The following is a 19950-nucleotide window of genomic DNA, read 5'->3' as shown; positions in this document are numbered from 1 at the left end:
GGAACACCCTGTTGCAACAGATCAATAAAGATCAGGCTTACTAGCTGCTTTGCTTCTCAATATTCTCTGGTTGGCCTCTGTTATTTTCTCCAACTGATGGAGAACCTACAAAGGACTCTATAAGGGCTCTTGTGTCCCCCATAAGGGAATAAGGGCAGATTTTGTTTATTACACAAGGGTCTTCCAAGCAGGTATCTTTGCGCAATGAGTGCTGCTCATACTCTTTGCAGCGTCCACACAGCATTAGCATCAAAATGCCAATCTGCGTAGGCCTAGGTGAGCTTTTCTTGCACACGCAGGCAAGGAAGTAGGTCGTACGTGACATCCTCCTCTCTAAAGGTAATTGATATTTTCTTCTCCAGGCAAGGGTTTTCTGAGAGGAGTCGCTCTTTCACATATGTGTGTGTGGGCTAAGCACCTAAAATTGCTTTGGAGTGAGGTTGAGAGGAAGCACAGGTAAAGGTCCATTATATGTGCTTGGTGGTCCCTTCTCAGGCGTGTATGTATGAAAGAAAGGCTCAAGTATTCTCCAGTGTGCTTTAGAAATCTCAGGTAATGGATCTGTTACATGAAGGAAATGCGCAAGCGGTCTAAAGTGGTCCAGCTTTTAAGGTTGGCTAATACCTCCTAGTTTACGATACTCAATGTTTATTTGCCCTTAACTGCCAGGAAACTCTGGGTAGGTGCTCAAGTACGTGAACAAGCCCACCTGCCTGCCGTGGCTCGGCCTGTTCTGAAGCGAGTTCCAAGCTTGGGCAGAGAGAGAAGCTGGGCTATAGAGCATTTTTTCCCAATCCAATTTTGGAAGACGGAAGGGCGGTGGGAATGGGCAGTGCATAGACACTGGCTTGAGCGTTGCACTGCACGGGAAAGGAAGGTGAGAAATCAGTAGGAATCTCTATGCCTAATACTTCCCAGCTAAGAATGAATGCAGCCAGCAAGAAAATAGCCATTGAAAATTACAGTCTCCCCGGCGGGAGGAGCCAACATGGCGCCGAGGTAAGACGCGCTTACCGGTGCTCTTCGGACTTCTTTTAATCTTCTTTTAATCTTTTATACTTTTATCTCAACTGACTCAGTCAGTTTTTGAAGTATTTTAAAATTGCTGCAGCCGCATACTATGGAAACTCTTTGAGAGATTTGGCCCTGCTTCAGACTGCTGCAAGCTGCTCTTTGTTTCTCTCGTATCAGCGGGCTGGTTTTAGCTGCTAAAGGAGTTGAGAACGCCATTATCTTAATTGCGTGTCAAGTGTTATGTTATTTTAAGAATCGTATAATCTCTGGCCTGAGGAAAGCATGGGTCAGAAAAAACGCTTGAGAGACTTTGACGAGCCCCTATCAAGGTTGGTGCCACACCGGAATGGAGGAGGGAGTGACCATGCCGAGTAATGCTTTGCAGTGGAAACCCAAAATCGCTTCCAACCTCTAATTGATTTAGAAGCTACTCCGATTCCGATGACTCAAAATGTTTCAAATGTAAAGCCTGTAAAGGAGAATACGAAAGAAAAACTCTCATCGCAGGAAGATGGTTTGGCATCTGTTATGGGGGAGTTCCCCAGTTGTGAGCAGTTACACTTAGTAATTAAGACCCTTCAATGTATTTTTAAAAGGCTGGACGAGGTATCTTCACAATTATCCAATATCCTGCTGAAAATCGGAAAACTTGAATCAACAACACAATCTTCAGTTTGTGAGGTCAAAAACTTATTGCCTCACCCCCATTCAGATAAAATACTGGAGACTAAAACTAAATATGTCTTAAATTCCCAATTGAACAATCAGATATTAACTTTGCAACCCAAGAAAAGTTGCCTTTCTGTCAGGTTGGAAATAGGAAGATGGTCAACGCTAGAAGGAGCTAAAGACTGCTTAAGCAAACTTTTAAAAATTAAGAAACATCAGATTGACCTATATGCTGTGATGCCCCTTCCCCGGCAGACCAACTTCTTGAAGGTGATACTTGCGTTCCACTCTGAAAAAATACCATCTATTATTGTTAGGAGGAAAACGCTTTTGTCCATGGCCGACATTGTAGCAACGAGGGTTTTTACAGACAGCAAGATCAAACCCCTTCTAAATAGGTGCCCTGGCGGTGAGGACATTAGGACAAGAGACTCTGCCTTACTTAAAAATACTGTCAGGCCCAACCGCGATGACTCTGCAGCGTGCCATCCGCGACCAAACTCGATACCCTCTCAAACTGCTATATATGAGGATGATAATCTGCAGACTGCCCTCGACGAAAGGGAACTTATTGATTCATTCAGAGCCCTCCCTCCGAAAGAACAGTCGGTGATGATGCAAAGATTTGACACGCTTAAATCTCAGCTTTTGCAAGTCCAACATAGAGGGGAAGATACTAACGATGTCTCAAATAATCCCACTTGGGCTCACCGGACAGAAGTGGTTGACCTTCTTCAGCTCAGCCCCACTCTGAATTCAAAAACCATCCGACAAGATTCAAATCTTCAAGTTGCTTCTGCAGCGTGCGCTACATCACGAGACAACCAGGCTCTGCCATCCTCACTGAACCTTCATCTATATTCATCAACCAACATACCTAAGGACGAAATTCTGATTTCCCTGCTTGACTCAAATCCCTCTTTAACTCACTCATCTATGCCAGAGCTAGAATCTTCTCCAGTTTCGTCCAGATATAGAAGTAGTCCACAAGTGATGCCCCTGAGAGAGTCTTCCGCAATTTCCACCCCCGTGATGCCCCCTCAATTACCTCCTTCAAAGGAAACTGCGAATGTTACACCTCGGGACCCGCCGTCAGAAACGATTGAAGACCCGATGGGACGCATCAATAAAATAATCCGAATGTCGGATGATAAATCTGCGAGAGGGTTTACCCCGACGGACTCAATTTCCCCCTACCTGGGTATTTCTCTGTCAAGTTGTACCAAGAATTTCGAAATGAAGAGACTTCCTGTTCAGAGATCTACTTTCAGTGGATCATCCACGGTGTGCCAACAGTCGAACCAAATTGTTAAAAACTTTAATTTGCAGGGCGCCTCACAGTTACCATCTTCCCAAAGTAAAATAACTGACTTTTTTGTTACATCTTCTGTCTTTAACAGAGAGTCTGCCCCCCCTCCGTTTTGACTGTTAAAAGAACAACATAGAAGTCCCCAGCTAGCAGTCCTAAGTTGGAACATTGCTGGCTGGAAAAGGAAAAGATTAGATCCCGAATTTCTGTCCTATATAAACTCTTTCCAGATAATCCTTTTGCAAGAAACATGGGAAGAAGATAAAATAGATATAAATGGCTTTGAACTGATATCACTTCCAGCTATCCCCTCCCAGAAAGGTGGCCGGTCCAGAGGCGGTCTTGCAATCGCCATATCGCTTAAAATGAGAGCTAAACTCTCGCTAGTTCATACCTTTCCTCCTTTTGCTTTTACTGGTCTGATTTCAAGTGAAAAATTCTCACTATTAATCACCAATGTTTATCTTCCTCCAGGTGGTCTGATATCAGACCTTCATTATAGATGGGATTCTCTGGAAGATCATTTATTGGCATGTTATGTTAAGTACCCTAATATTCCATCGATAATGGGTGGTGACTTCAATGCACGTACAGCTGCCAACTGGAATGGGATAATTAAGGCCAAGTGGTGGGTATCTCCCCCCTACCCAAAATCTGATTTAATCTCTTTCACATCAAGAAGATCTAAGGACAACAGAGTGAATGAGGCGGGAGTCCTTCTTTATCAATTGGCCATTCGTATGAATTTGAACATTCTAAATGGCAACTGCCCTCCGGACGTGCCAGGTGAATTCACTCATTTGGGCACAACATCAAATAGTGTCCTAGATTATCTTCTAGTCTCAGAAGACCTATTTTCAAACTTCTTTTATCTCAAAGTAGATAATGTACAATCCAGGGATCACCTACCTCTAGCGGCCAAGCTAACGCTTGACTGGCACCCGGTTAGCGGAACACACCCAATTCATGTAGGTTTAAATGCCACAGCTCAAGTAAGAGGCATTAAATGGTCCATGAAACAGGCCCAAAAATATGCAGAATTCTTCCAGAGGAATAGCTCCGAATCCCTTATTGTTTCATTGGCGGAGCTGTCTGAACCAAATAGGATACTGGAGTGGTTCTTCCACTTCTCTGCAGATTTAACTAGCTTCTTTACGATGCCGGCTCACCTGGCGAACCGAGATCAACCCAGGTTCGGTGCACCTTGGTTTGATGCCAAACGTAAGCAAGCTAGACTCTCTCTCTGTTGTATCTACAACAGATATAAAGCCTCTGGAGCTGAAACTCTCCCCCCAGAGTACTTGCAGGCCAAAATTGCTTACAAACAGGCACAGAAGTCAGCCAAGCACGAGTGGCAGCTAAGACGTTGGCAAGCGCTGATTGCTGCCTCTAAGCTTCGCAGCTCTCGCGGTTTTTGGAATTTAATCAACAAAAGATCGAGGAAATACCCATTGACGGTTATCCCAGCCCCGACATGGGAACAATTTCTAAGAAAATATTTCTCCCAGACAGACATCTCTAACATCCAATCTGATACTCTCTCAAGTCACTTGCCCATATGGCCAGATACTGACCCGGAGGAAATAGTAGATTTAATTGCTAAACTGAAAACTGATAAAGCCCCAGGGCCCGATCTGATCCCGGCGGAAGCTATTAAACAACACCCAATATGGTGGGCTAAAATTCTTGCAAAAATCTTTGATGCAATCAATGCCACGGGCCAGATACCTACATCATGGAAGGAGTCCATCATAATTCCTATATATAAAAAAGGACCACCAGAGGACCCAGGAAACTATCGTAATATCAGTTTATTATCAATCATCGGAAAAATCTACACTCGCTTCTTGCTAACCAGACTAACCCAATGGGCCGAAGATTCCAATCTGATAGGCCATGAACAGGTCGGGTTTAGACCAAATCGCGCTTCTATTGACCATGCTATAATTCTATATCATTTGGCGCGGAAGTATTCTTCCCCTACTCATGGTCTTCTATGTGCCGCTTTTATAGACCTGAAGGCGGCTTTTGACAGTATCTCTAGAGAGCTGTTATGGGAAAAACTGGCAAAGTGGGGCATAGAAAAAAGGCTGTTGTGGCTATTGATTAAATTACATGAAGGGACGGCCGCTAGGGTGAGGTTAACACCTGAGGGCGATCTCACAAACTCAGTTACAATAAACAAGGGGGTACGACAAGGGTGTATCCTTGCCCCCTATCTTTTTAACCTTTATATTAGTGACATGAGGACGCCCCTAGCTGAGGCCCAAACCTCCATTCATGCACCCAGGCTTGCAGACTATCGCTGCCCCTTATTATTGTACGCTGACGATGCGGTGATCCTCTCTTATTCTCGAATCGGTTTGAGGAGGGCCCTTAAGATTTTTGCATCATATTGCCAAACAAATTTACTTACTATTAACCATTCCAAATCTAAAGTCCTAATTTTTTCCAGGAGTCGTAAACTGTATAGATGGGAACTTGAGGGGAAGCCAATTGAACAAGTTTACAAATTTCAATATCTAGGAATTTACTTCCAGTATAATATGGGATGGAAAGCGCATATCACATATTTACAAAACAAGGTGAAAGCCCTTATCTACGCTCTACTACGCTTCTTCTTTACTGAGGGGGCTATGCATGTTCCATCCGCCTTAAAAGTTTATAGTGCAAAAGTGGTTGCAACTATGGCCTATGCGGTCCCTTTATGGGGCGCCTTTGTAAACCTCTTGCCTCTGGTGACATTGCAAAATCTTTTTCTAAGACGCCTTTTGAAACTACCCTCCTGTGTAAGCAACTCTGCCATTCGCTTAGAACTTAAGACCCCCTCCCTAGAGATTCTGATGTGGAGACATGCCTTTAATTATTGGCTGTCCCTTTGGCATAAATTGCCAAACTACCATCCTATTCAGTGCCTTTGGAGAGATGAATTCACCAGCCCATGGGCAACAAAAATCCATTCCAAACTGTTGTCTTATGGAATCTCTCCTTCCGATATACTTAATTTAGATCTAATTACAGCTAAAAAGGTCATCAAACAAAGACTGGAGGAGGTAGATTTACAACAAAATCTTACCACAGGTGGAGGTACATGTTCCCCGATATATCAGGGCATTACATCTATGTCCCAGATACCTCGATATCTGTCTATTTTATCGGCTGCGTCGCATAGATTCGCATTTGTTAGAGCCAGATTTAATGTGTTCCCCTCAAATGTGCTGAGCAATAGATTTTCTAACGGTAAAATCTCTGTTTTGTGCACATGTGACAACAAATCGATAGAATCCCTTTATCATATCTTGTTTAATTGCCCCTTATACAATGTTCCCCGATCAAGGATCCTGAGTTCAATCACTCTGGAAATTGCTGCTAAACCACCTGAATTACATCTAGCTTATCTACTCCAGGACATTGACTCTTATAGAACTTTACAGGTTGCTAGATTCCTGATCTCAGTTCTGTCATATAAAAGACTTCATGGAATGCTGCATGACTATTAAAAATTCAGTAAACTCTATGCACCATCTTTATCTTCAAGGCCATAACACGGTACATTTAGAGATTATGCGTTGAAATATTTTAGTTGATATTTTAGATTGTAAAATGCTATTGATTTTATCTATTGATTTTTATCTATTGATTTGTTTTACCTTGTGGGCTTATAGCCGAATAAAGTTACCTAATCCTAATCCTAATCCAATCTGCATTTCTTCCCAATTTAATCTAAGTCGCCCTTTCTGTGGAAAATCTGGTCTGTTAAATTTTGTTTTGCGTTTAATCTGTTGCCAAGGGTGCTGTGATACCTGAACAACCTGTTCTGGCGAGGCGAGGCCACGCCCACCTGTCCATCAACTGAGGTCATATGATGTGGGGCATAGGACTGGCGAAGCTGCGACACCAAAAACCAAAGGACGACTCAGCCTGCACAGCGGCAGGAAAAGGTGGCAAGTTCAAAATACGCCACACTGAATCTGGAAAGGAAGCCCTCTCCAGAATCTTTCTTTGAAGCCTTTGTATTGCCATATTGCAGAAGATTATTGTTATTTCAAGGAGATTAATATCCATTATAGTGGATGTCCATTATAGTGCCTGAAGCCTGTGGGCCTTTAAGTGATTAAATCTGTTCGTTCCATAAAATGGTAGTTTCTGACACTTTCCAGATAAGCTTCCGCAAGTATCTCATGCTGTCACCTGCTAGAGAGGGAGTACAGATTTGTCTTAGGAGTTATGTACTGATTTCCTGCTAAGTGTTAGTCTTTTATTCCATACCCTGGATTTTAGTGTCTGGATTTTCTAGGGGCAGTCCTGGAATAACAAAAGCCATCTCAGCTTTTGATTTGATCCTGGAATGTCCTTATTTCCGCCGCCAGTGCTGCCGCCGCTGAGCTCAGAGAGAACCATGAGCTTGTCCCATGTGACAGGATTAAAATCAGGATCAAGGGGTTTTCTTAAGACAATGGAAGGTGTGTGTCCTGTGCCCTGTTCGCCGTAGAGGTGGTGGCCCTCGCTCTTCTTCTGATGGGAAATGCTCGGGGGGGACGAGATACAAAAAATGGGGGGGTTGAGGAGGGTCTGAGGAGTGTTGGAGGGTATCCTATTATGGTGGGAACTGACGGGATACCCAAACACCAGCTATGGCTTATGTAACCTCAACAGTGTTTTTTGCTCTGGTAGGGATGGGCCAGCTGTGATTTCTAGAGTGTACAGGTCCAAAGAACACCTGAATTATTTGACGTTCAGCATGAGCTATCTGGAAAGTGTTGTACACCAGCTATAGCAGGAGTCACCCCCATTGCTGACTGAGTGCCCAGCTGCGACCCCTGCATCGCAGGGAGTTGGACTAGATGACACTTCGGGTCCCTTCTAATGATGATGATGATGATGATGATGATGATAATAATAATAATTTATTTGTACCCCGCCCATCTGGCTGGGTTTCCCCCGCCACTCTGGGCGGCTTCCAACAAAGATTAAAAATACATAAAAATGTCACACATTAAAAACTTCCCTAAACAGGGCTGCCTTCAGATGTCTTCTAAATGTCAGGTAGTTGTTTATCTTTGGAAATGCTAGAATTATATGATTCTATGAGAGAAAGAAAAGGGACGTGGGTGGTGCTGTGGGTTAAACCACAGAGCCTAGGACTTGCCAGTCAGAAGGTCAGCAGTTCGAATCCCAGCGACGGGGTGAGCTCCTGTTGCTCGGTCCCTGCTCCTGCCAACCTAGCAGTTCAAAAGCACATCAAATTGCAAGTAGATAAATAGGTACCGCTCCAGCGGGAAGGTAAACGGCGTTTTCATGCGCTGCTCTGGTTCACCAGAAGCAGCTTAGTCATGCTGGCCACATGACCCGGAAGCTGGACGCCGGCTCCCTCGGCCAGTAAAGCGAGATGAGTGCTGCAACCCCAGAGTCGGTCACGACTGGACCTAATGGTCAGGGGTCCTTTACCTTTTATGAGAGAAAGAGATGGAGAAGGCATAAACCAGGGGTCAGCAACCTTTTTCACCCGTGGGCCAGTCCACTGTCCCTCAGACCTTGTGGGGGGGGGGCGGACTATATTTTGAAAAAAATAATGAACGAATTCCTATGCCCCACAAATAACCCAGAGATGCATTTAAAATAAAAGGACACATTCTACTCAGGTAAAAACACGCTGATTTCCGGACTGTTCGCAGGCCGGATTGAGAAGGCGATTGGGCCACATCTGGACCCTGGGCCTTAGTTTGCCTACCCCTGCCATAAAAGGTAACTGCAGTGCTCTGTCACTTTCTTGGAACTTTTTAATAAACCTGTTATTCTTTACCCCATTTGTGTGTTCCCTGTGTTCTACGCACCAAATGCCTCGAGTGTCAGGGAAGAGCAACTCATTCAGTTTGAGATTGCTGCTGGTTTAACCCCAGGGAGGTTTAATCCAGCCATCTTTGGAAATTTTACTATGGGCCCTGGGTGGGGTGAGGGAGTTCTTCGACAGCAAAATTTTGGCTTGGACCTGGGCAGCCCCATAGACTTTCCTCTAAGAGGGCAGCCTCTTAGAGTCAGTTTCGCTCACTAAATGAGCAGCATCTCTCGAAGGACAAAAGGCAAATTCACATTCCGTGGCCAGAGAGAGGAAACACCTGATCTCCATTTATTGCCTTCCTAGACTGTCACAGGACAAATAATGTACACTCCCTTCTCGCCAGCGGTGGAAATTTATTGCCTACTAATGCATTTCCTCCTTGCTTGGCAAAAAGAGCCTACGCTGGAGCCAACCAGTTCTCCCCGCCCCCTTTACACACACATATTAGAGATTATATAGCAGAACGATTGCAACAAGGCATTCAGGGCAAAGGCAGCAGGTCTCAGGGCAGAGGGTGGGGTTGGTCCCAAGTGCCCAAGCATTGGGGCATCTTGAAAAATGTTTGCCAAGGGCTTGCCCAGGGTGGTTGGGTGCCAACTCTACCTGCTCCCCGCACCCCACAAGAGTACAAGTTGCAGTCTTGTCAAGTGTCCCCCCTGTTCTTCTTTCTTTACGGAGAGAAGGAAATCAGAGCAACTGGTGAGCAACTCTTTGCCCAGAAAATCACTTTGTGGTGGGAAAAGAGGGTTTGCAGCAGGGGTCCAGCAAACTTTTTCAGCAGGGGCCAGTCCACTGTCCCTCAGACCTTGTGGGGGGCCGGACTATATTTTTCTTTTTTGGGGGGGTGAATGAATTCCTATGCCCCACAAATAACTCAGAGATGCATTTTAAATAAAAGCACACATTTTACTCATGTAAAAACACCAGGCAGGCCCCACAAATAACCCAGAGATGGATTTTAAATAAAAGGACACATTCTGCTCATGTAAAAACACACCGATTCCTGGACCATCCGTGGGCAGGATCTAGAAGATGACTGGGCTGGATCCGGCCCCCGGGCCTTAGTTTGCCTACCCATGGTTTGCAGCTCGTCCACACCTGGAACAACCAGACCCTAAAGTGACCTGGTAGCACGTTCTTTAGCTAAATTGATTCCAATGCTGGGAGTTTAAAAGAGGAAGGAGAGGGGCAAAGGGAAAGCAGGCAGATGGATAAAAGCACCTTGGCACAGCTATGCTCTGCTTGTAAATAAAAGCAAGTATTACAGAGGTGCCCAAAGTCTCCAGTGTGTGCTCTCAACCAATGCAAACTAATCTTGGGCCACGAGCTATTCGTGTTTTTCGTGTTTGATGCTGTGTTTTTTTACTATTTTGGGTTGAAAGCCTCCCAGAGTGGCTGGGGCAGTCAAGTCAGATGGGAGGCATATAAATAAAATTATTAATTATTATTATTATTATTATTGGCTATACCTACCTTTTTTAAAAAAAATAAGAAGCGGCTATTAAAAGCCTAAAGCCAGCTGACCTCCCAAGCTCCGCAAATTCTCCGGGAACGAACGGATGTCTTGGGAATAAGAAAACCCTTTCATCATGAACACTCTGGAAAAAGATGAGCTGGGACAGGCAACAAGTTGCTGCAAAGGGAGGAGGAGGCGGCAGGAAGAGAGGCCAGCAAAGACATTTGGCAGTGCGAGGGTCCCCCTTTCATCACCACTGAAGTGTGCTGCTTCCTGCTATTGAGAACAGCAACGCTGAAAGCCAGTGAAACACACCAAGGGAAGCTCCACAATGCACAGGTTTGTTCCCCAGGAGCTCCAGGCTCTGCCAAGGTCAGAGCGCCTGCCAGGCCCCAGATAAAGTCTAGCTTGTGAGACCGTGCCACATCTGTCGGCACAGGGCAGCGACACCCGGGTGCTCGTGCCATCCACCGTTAACTTAGCTGTTCCCTGGTCCCAACAGCTCCTGCCTTGGATGGCACAAGGGGCTCCAGAGTTCTTTGGGGGGCAATTCCTTTATTGTTGTTGTTTAGTCGTTTAGCCATGTCCGACTTCCACTGCCTCCCGCAGTTTGGTCAAACTCATGCTGGTAGTTTTGAGAACACTGTCCCACCATCTCGTCATCTGTCGTCCCCTTCTCCTTGTGCCCTCCATCTTTCCCAACATCAGGGTCTTTTCCAGGATCTGTCCTTCCAGTGAGCACTCAGGGCTGATTTCCTTCAGAATGGAGAGGTTTGACCTTCTTGCAGTCCATGGAACTCTCAAGAGTCTCCTCCAGCGCCATAATTCAAAAGCATCCATTCTTCGGCGATCAGCCTTCTTTATGGTCCAGCGCTCACTTCCATACATCACTACTGGGAAAACCATAGCTTTAACTATACGGGCCTTTGTTGGCAAGGTGATGTCTCTGCTTTTTAAGATGCTGTCTAGGTTTGTCATTGCTTTTCTCCCAAGAAGCAAGCATCCTTTAATTTTGTGACTGCTGTATTAGGTCAACCAAAAAGCTTTCAAATCCTCCAAAGCTGCTCATTAGGGCTAAATCTGGCTGTGGCAAAGCAACTGGAGGGCAGCAGGTTGGGGGAAGGCCGAGCTAGATGGTCAGGGAAGAAGCAGGAGGGGAACTGGGCTGGTCGAAATGAAGACTCCCGTTCCAGCAATCCCAATGTTTATTTGTTTTGCTGTTTTGTCCAGCTCTCAACTGGCTAATCTGGTTTTAGCCTCCACTGTGCCCCAGTCCACGTAGGGTGAAGAAGAAGAAGAAGAAGAAGAAGAAGAAGAAGAAGAAGAAGAAGAAGAACAACAACAACAACAACAACAACAACAACAACAACAACAACAATAATAATAATAATAATAATAATTTTATTTGTACCCTGCCCACCTGACTGGGTTGCCTCAGCCGTCCCGGGCAGCTTCCAGCATATACAAAAAGATAATCAAACATTGAAAACCTCCTTTAGATGTATTTCCCTCAGACACGTTGAATTCTCACAGCCACCTAGACCTCTTTACAAGCTTTTCGATTTTTTTATTTATTTCGACTGCGTCAGACCAACACAGCTACCTACTTGAATCTACGATATTAATATGTTTATCCATGTTGCGTGTAAAATATAAAGGTAAGTGAAATAACAGTCCATTTGCTGCTCCCCAAAAAGGTACATCAACATGTGTTTTCCCCCCCATGGCCTCGTGGAAAGGGTAGACCTGGCAAAAGAGCCCCATCTGTTCTCCCATCCTCAAAACTTCTGAGAACGTGCTGAGATTCCCCAGGGAGACGGATCTGCTCACTGTATGATGAGAAGGGAAAGGGAGTGAGGGGGCCGGGGACACTGTGGATCAAAGAACCGGGCTTCAGAGGTCGTGTGCCAGGGGCAAAGCGATCCTGGCAGCATCTATGGGCCTCCTGGCTTCTCCTTGTGAGGAGGAAACGCAGGTCTATGGCCCACTCATGGGAAAGCACAGGAGTCATCAGAGGGGCTTTTAAAAAACAGGAAGAGGACTACAAAGGGATGGAAGGGCAAGGGAGGAGGAGACTTCTGAAGCCTGTACTTTAAACATCCCCAAAGCGGTGCCTTGCTTTCAAGATGCTCCAGGGACTATTTCTAATATTTCTGGATTAAAACAACAACAGCCACCCCATCACATTTCTCCTTCCCTACTCAACTTTCCTCCCTTGCCCAAAATGCAAGCATTAGCTTGCTTACCTGCTCTCTCTCTCTTCCACCCCCACTCAGTCTTTACACTCCTTTATACCCCTCTCCCGCCTCGCCAGATGGATCAGCCAAACTCCAGGTGTCAGGAACAGGCCAATCATATGTCACTGGGCAGCTAAAAGATGAGTCAGGCCAGCTCTCTCCACTAGTGGAGGCTGCCCAGCAGCCTTCCCTATCCTCAGCCCTCCAAATGTTCTGGCAGTGGCCGACTTGGGTACCATGCTGCCCTGTGCAAGGCCAAAATACGTCCCCTACCTGTCCTTGCCCTGCCTTCCCAAAAACGGGCTTTGGGGAGGAAGTGCAAGGACTCAAGGACCCCGTCAGAGCCTCACGCCACCTTCCCAAAGGCCAGCGCCTTGCTTACAACTCCTGCTTGGCTCAGCGCACAGTGTGTGGGAACCAATCACAGTCCAAAATCTGCCCTTGGTTCTGGGCTGCCCTGGCTGGGGCGGGTAGGAATTGTAGCTGGGGAAGGCTGCCCTATAGTTTCATGCAAGATCATTCCAAACAGTCTCTGGTTTTGATTTAGGGGTAGAAACTAATAATAGGTTAAAGTATAGCTCTGTTGCGGCAGATATTTCTATTAGACCAGGGTCCTCCCATTTAATGCAGCTGCACATGTCTTTTAATGAACTGAACATACTAAAAGATTATGAGGGCTTGGGGAGGGTGAGAGAAGTTTGTGTGTGTGAACTTAATAGCGTTTGGCTTATTTTTTAGTTGCTATTTTGTTAATAGCTTTCCAGATTATAAATGCCTTTTTGATTTCTTTATCGTACAACATGACACATGCTGTAACTGTGATGCTTAACTTATTTTTTACAGTGAGGGGGGAAAGCATTTGATCCCCTGCTAAATTTGCCCGTTTGCCCTCTGACAAAGAAATGACCAGTCCATAATTTTAATGGTAGGTTTATTGTAGCTGCGAGAGACAGAATAACAACAGGAAAACCCTCAGAAACCCAGAAGACAAAAGTCAGAGATTGGTGTGCATTATAATGAGTGAAATAAGTATTTGATCCCTTTGCAAAAGATGACTTAGTACTTGGTGGCAAAACCCTTGTTGGCAATTACAGAGGTCAGACGTTTCTTGTAGGTGGCCACCAGGTTTGCACACATCTCAGGAGGTATTTTGTCCCACTCCTCTTTGCACATCCTCTCTAAGTCAGTAAGATTTTGAGGCTGACTTAGCAGGGGATCAAATACTTTCCCCCCTCACTGCAGTTGCTGTTTTGCTAATGGTGTTTTATGGATAGTAATGGCTTCACCGATTTGTTAATGATATTATATGATGTATGCTGTGATGTTCTTTATGTTTTTGTCATTTATTGTTTGTAAGCTGGGATTCGTTTGAATGGAAAGCAATAAACCCAAATAAAATCGTGAGAAAGGCTGAAGGTGGATCTGCGTCACAGGCAGACAGACGCAAAGAAAGCTATGAGGGCAGGAGGCTGGGTAAATGCACGACTGACGTAAGGCTGCAGGGTCTCTACCAAGGATGCAAACAGTAGCAAACCAGCTACTTGCTGTAAGCTCAAGTCCCTCAGGACACCGGGGTGGGCTTCCAGTCTGTGTTTTTTGGCAAAAAGCAAGGGACTCCTTGACTGTGCATTTGTGGTTGGAAGCAGTGATGCCCAAGGAATAAAAAGTTCCTCCAGGCAGAATCCTTCGGCCCAGGTCCAAGGTAAGGTGCATCCCATCAGATAGCGGCTGGATCTCAGTGCATCCATGGCCCTTGTGCTAATAACCTCCCCCTTGGCTCTGCCGGCTGCTGCAGAAGCGAGGATCCCTGTTACAGGAAGCTGGTCGAGTCTGTCCTTAAGCGCTCGCTCAGACAGGTGATTCCTGAGGAAAGGATCTGTCCTCACTTCCTGGAAGACTGGCTGCCTGCAGAGGAGAGAGAGGGAGGGAGGGAAGCTATCAGCTAAAGCAGAATTCAGGACTGAGCACCTCAGCCTGGGGGGGGGGGAGGGGTGAGGCTATGCCCACAATGGCCACATCCTCTAGGGGATTAACAGGGAGTCTGTGGTGCCAGAGGAAGTGGACTGTTTACTGTAAGACAGAGTCACAGTCACTTTGTTATTTACCTATTACACGTTACTGCTTCCTCATTCATGGCATAGTCTCTTCACCAGCTAAGGACATCCTGGATGCTCAAAGGGAAGGGCTGCATACTCAAGAACACATCTTTTCCCATCACTATGGCAAACTCTCCGGGAGCAGCAGGGTTGCAAGCTGCTTCCCAAGTTTGCCTCTGTGCATGTGATCCGCAACAGCAGCAGCAGAATCCTGAGGTTGGGGAAGGGTCCCGCTGCTTCTTTGCCCTTCCTCCAGTTCATAGCACCCACCCTGCCTGGCTCCTTGCTGTCTCAAGACTGGGACCTCCCCCCTCCCCGAAAACAAATTAGCTCCTTTGCATTGTTTGCTCAGTTTCCTGCCTTCAAAATGGGGCTGTGCCCTCTTCAATTTGAGAATTAATCAATGTCCGTGAAGCCATCAGCAAATGAAGGATGACTACAGGAGCTGCTTATTTTTTAAACCAGGCAAAAATTTGGAGTAAGGCTGCCTTCGAAGAAGAAGAAGAAGAAGAAGAAGAAGAAGAAGAAGAAGAGTAGTAGTAGTAGTAGTTTGGATTTGATATCCCGCTTTATCACTCCCCTTCAGGAGTCTCAAAGCGGCTCACAATCTCCTTTCCCTTCTTCCCCCACAAAAAACACTCTGTGAGGTGAGTGGGGCTGAGAGACTTCAAAGAAGTGTGACTGGCCCAAGGTCACCCAGCAGCTGCATGTGGAGGAGCAGGGAAGCGAACCCGGTTCACCAGATTACGAGTCCACCGCTCATAATCACTATACCACACAAAGCCCCATGAGATCCCTGGGCTACTTCCACCTGATCCAATTTGTATCCTGGAGCGAAATTTCCCTCTTTAGGGCTAGCAAGCCAAAAAGGTTTGAGGAAGCTGCGCTCAGGCCTTTCTCCTTTGACCAGCACAAGACTTGCTTCGTCAGGTAAGAAATCTTACTGCTTAAAATGTATGGAAGGTTTAGAAATGTGTTGTCTTTAAGACAATGGAGATGGTGGCCCGAACTGGGAAGGGCAACCACAAAAACCAAGTCATGCCACTAACAGGCAAAGGAAGGGGGAAGGAAGAAACTCCAGCTGCTATTTTCTTGCAAGCCTCGGAGCTTTTTAAAAAAGCGGTAATGTGGGTTTGCATTATGAGAGCGCCACAAACCGTCAAGCTGACACTGCATGGAGGACTTGGGCTTCCTGTTCCACTCATGTGCCCAGAAGTTCAGTTCCACTTTCCCTGGAAAGCGGGGAGCACGGGGGCTTCAGAGACCGCTTTCTTGGCCAGTGTGCACTTTCCGCATTTCAGTCACACTTCCTTTTCAGCGTGACAATGAGCCAGCGGCAGGAGCGAAGCAGGAAGAGCAGGAGGACTCGTGTGCGTGTTAGCAGAGCCCTCTTGATCCAGGCTGGACAGAGCTCCTATCGCAGGAAACAGAATGCAGAGGCAACGGGAGTAAACAGAGGGTGGGGGGCGGGGGCGGGGGGCTGCAGGGGGGCAGCAAGGAATGCTTGACAGAGCGTGAGGCCAGAAGAAAAAAGCATCGAACCTGCCTGGAAAGCAGCTCCTCATTCCTAGTACCAGCTGTGCTAACCTTCTCATTTCGTGGACGTGATGAGGATGAGAAGACTAAAAAAAAACCCTCCCCCTTTCCCGTCCTTCCGTCTGCTGCATGGCGAAGGAAGATGCCAGCTGCCATTCAAGTTGCGGACTTCGGCCCCAGGCTATGGGTGCTCAATGGTGCCGCTAAATGGTGCCCGCGACATAACGTGATGTCATGATGTCACGTTGCGTAGGCATGCCGCAGGAGCGCTTCTGAGCTTGTGTGGTGTAAAGCCAGTGTGGTGTAGTGGTTCAGAGCGGGGGACTCGTAATCTGGTGAACCGGGTTCGCTTCCCTGCTCCTCCACATGCAGCTGCTGGGTGACCTTGGGCCAGTCACACTTCTCTGAAGTCTCTCGGCCCCACTCACCTCACAGGGTGTTTGTTGTGGGGGAGGAAGGGAAAGGAGATTGTGAGCCGCTTTGAGACTCCTGAAGGGGAGTGATAAAGCGGGATATCAAATCCAAACTCTTCTTCTTCTTCTGTGCGGGTCCCTGGAGGTCACGTCCAAGGCCTCGCCAGACGTCGTATCGAACATCGCCTCAGGCCTCCAACGCAGCTTCCGGTACCAAACTGTAAGTTGTGTCCGAGCCCCCACAGTTTTTTTGTTTGGTTGCCCAGGCACCCAGGGCCCCTGGAGTTGGTACCAGTGCAGCTATCGCCGAAGCCCCTGGAAGGAACTACCCTAGAGAAGCATGCACACTTCTCCAACACAATCCTTTTCTTAACCCGTCTGGCTGTGTGCCATCAAGCAATGAAGTATTATTTATCTGTTATCCACCCTAATACCTCAGAGCAGGTTACAGCAGCAAAGCACAGCATTAAAAACAATTTACAATAACAACCATAAAAAGAAGGTGAGTCCCAAAAACACACACCTCCCTCAGGTGGCAAAAGACAGGGTCAAAGATGTTTCCTGGAACCAGCCCAGACCATGCAAAATAAGGCGATTTTGCTCTTACTCTGCCTGCTCCTTGACGAGGATCCAGAAGAGCCAGGGCGGCTGGTCTGCTGGGGCCCAGACTGGGAGAACTGGGGAGCGATGGTTGGGATTTTGCCCCTTCCAGGCCTGGCACTCGGGAAGTCCGGGGAGCAAGGGAGCCTGGGTTTGCTGGGGAGGCCAGGAAGGAAGTCGCTGCAAGAGGGAGAAAAGGAATTAAAAAAACGGGGGACAGAGCAGCCTTTGCGACTAGGAGAAAGATGGGATATTAATCTTCTGAATTAATGAAGTCAACTGAGCACCACAAGACAAGGCAGAAGTTTGCAAGGAGTCTGGAATTCTGCAACAAAAGACCCTGAATCCTACAACATTTTGAAAACATATTGGATTAGCATTAATTGACATGGCAGACTTTCTTCTGGCTGGCATCAGCCTTGTAACGAAATTGTTAAGTACCCGTTAAACAACTGACACGCTAGCAAGTAACAGCATTCATACCATTTATTCAGGCAAACGTCTCACATAAATTCTTCCTCAAAATTCACATTTCCCTTTAAATACTTTAGCTTAACCTTCCTCAGTCTGACCCTACAACAGCTGCTTAAGTAAACGGCCCCTGAAGTGAATGCACATTCTCCACCTTCCTCTGGGGCTGTCCAATGCTAGTTTGTAACCTCCTCAGGGCAGGAACCTGTCCTCTTGCACTATGTAAAGCAGTAGATGCATCATATAACAGCAGGTGTTGTTAATAGCCAGTGTGGTGTAGTGGTTAAGAGAGGTAGTCTCGTAATCTGGGGAACCGGGTTCGCTTCCCCGCTCCTCCACATGCAGCTTGGGCCAGTCACACTTCTCTGAAGTCTCTCAGCCCCACTCACCTCACAGAGTGTTTGTTGTGGGGGAGGAAGGGAAAGGAGAATGTTAGCCGCTTTGAGACTCCTTAAAGGGAGTGAAAGGCGGGATATCAAATCCAAACTCTTCTTCTTCTTCTTCTTCTAATAGCTATGGAGAAGCTGCAGAAAGGAAGCCTGGGTCTTCCATTTGTCTCAGGGCTGAGTCCCAGAACTTCCTTTCATAAGGAAGGAGGAAGAGCCGGCTGCATCAGGCCCATGTCCCATCTAGTCCTTCCTCCTGTTCTCACAGTGGCCAATCAGATTCCTGTGGGAAACCGGAAAGCAGGATCCGAGCACAAGAGCCCTCTGCCCACCTCCTGTGGTTTCCAGCAACTGGGATTCAGAAACATGTCTGCCTCCAAATGTGGCCATCAGGGCCAGTAGCCATTGATAGCCCTCTCTTACACAAATTTGTCTAATTCTGTTTTAAAGTCATCCCGGTTGGTCACCATCAATGCTTCCTGCAGAAGCGAGTTCCACAGTTTAACTAGTTTAACTGCTGGGAAAAGCTCAGAGTCAGGCTGGGTTTACATGCAGCCTCAGGCCATGTGAAAACTTGCCTCTGGGCATGGACAAAGTGAACACACACACACACACACACACACACACACACACACACACACTACTGCCTGTCTGCAACTTGGGGCTTAGGAAAAACCGATTTCTGGGCAAAGGTAGTGCTCATGCCTTTCCACCCCTCTTCTTGGTTTATTTGGTTTTTTAAAACTAAGCACAGAACACTCCGTTGTTAAGAGGTTCTCTGGCTGCCTTAACAGCGGCCCCTTTAACTACGAACCAATGCTGAAAAACAACTTCAACAGTTTGCAGGGGATTCCAAATTTTGGGATTCATAGTTCATGTTAAGTACAGACCCTGTGTTTCATATCGATTTCTCAATTTGTGGGGTGCTGAAAAACGCAGGGGTTTCGCTGCAAAAAAACCAACTGCAAAACTTTGGCACAGGTTAATTTTCCTCTTAATAGCCAGGTTGTGGCCCGACAGGCAAGGAGCAACTCAGATGCAGGAAAGGAGTAAAAAGTGATAGATTCCTGAGATGTCTCAGTTATAGAGAAGTAATTAAAATGGGACCTCAAAGGGTCTCTCACAAACAGGCCAACACAGACGCCCCATCAAAGAAAGTCACTGTGAGGGGCGGGGGTGGGGGGTGTTTGAAAAAAGCAGGAGTCTTCCCTCTTGAAAGGAATGTGGATGAGTTTGCAGAGCTTCCTCCACAGCCACCTGCCAGAGAGGTGGCCATAAGAGTTAACAACCTCCCAGCTTCTCCATTTCCTCAAACTGCTCCCATTGTTTGAGACTTTGCTTTTGCAAACTGTTGCCATTGATGGCTCAGGCCTGCTAATAAGGCAGTAAAAACTCTCTTTGAACTGCCTTTCGGCTGCCCTGTTTGCTTGCTTCTTTTTACAGCCCTCTCTGCTATCTTTTCAGAAGATCTTGCCAACCCCCTTTCCAGTCGAGCAGGAAGCCTCTGGTCAAAAATAATAAATAATAAAAATACAGAGATTATTATCTGGTAGAATCTCATAGTTAGAAATTGAACTCAGAGGGGTCCAGAACCAAATGGAGCGGATTCTAAATGTTTCATTTAGCAAAACAGGCTGTAATGCTTGTGGGCCATTTCTAAACACATGGTCCCCCTCCCCGCAACTTTCATGATGCTCACTTCTTGTGCAATGATCTATTGGTATCTGACAGGTATTATCGATGACATCTGGAATGTATACAGACATGGACACTTGCTAAAGAACTGACGGCTTCTATTTAAATTTCAGTTTGAGATGAGATAGGCCTTTTGCCCAACCCATGGGAGCACCAGCCATGGAGCAGCCTTAGTACATCTAAATTCCCTGGTTCTATATTTTGGGAATTGCCTCTAGCAGCTTGGGTG

The 19950-nt window shown here is 46.5% G+C and overlaps 1 protein-coding gene and 1 long non-coding RNA gene across 7 annotated transcripts in view; one reads left to right on the top strand and one right to left on the bottom strand.

Moving 5' to 3' along the window:
• LOC308478189 overlaps nucleotides 1-19950 on the top strand; it is a 208400-nt gene that overhangs the window by 106616 nt on the left and 81834 nt on the right. The gene's annotated exons all lie outside the window — the stretch shown is intronic.
• The window catches only part of ARMC9 (armadillo repeat containing 9), an 80938-nt gene continuing 72659 nt past the window's right edge, over nucleotides 11672-19950 (bottom strand). For all 6 annotated transcript variants that reach the window (XM_081007435.1, XM_081007438.1, XM_081007439.1 and 3 more), the window contains 2 exons: nucleotides 17177-17349; nucleotides 11672-14429 (listed from right to left, as the gene is read on the bottom strand). In XM_081007435.1, coding sequence (XP_080863561.1) covers nucleotides 14407-14429; nucleotides 17177-17349 — 196 coding nt within the window. In that variant the 3' untranslated portion in view covers nucleotides 11672-14406. The remainder of the gene's footprint in view (nucleotides 14430-17176; nucleotides 17350-19950) is intronic.

The sequence above is a fragment of the Podarcis pityusensis genome, assembly GCF_964106645.2.
Source record: "Podarcis pityusensis genome assembly, chromosome: 5".
NCBI classification, from domain to species: domain Eukaryota; kingdom Metazoa; phylum Chordata; class Lepidosauria; order Squamata; family Lacertidae; genus Podarcis; species Podarcis pityusensis.
This window is presented reverse-complemented; position numbering and strand designations above follow the sequence as displayed.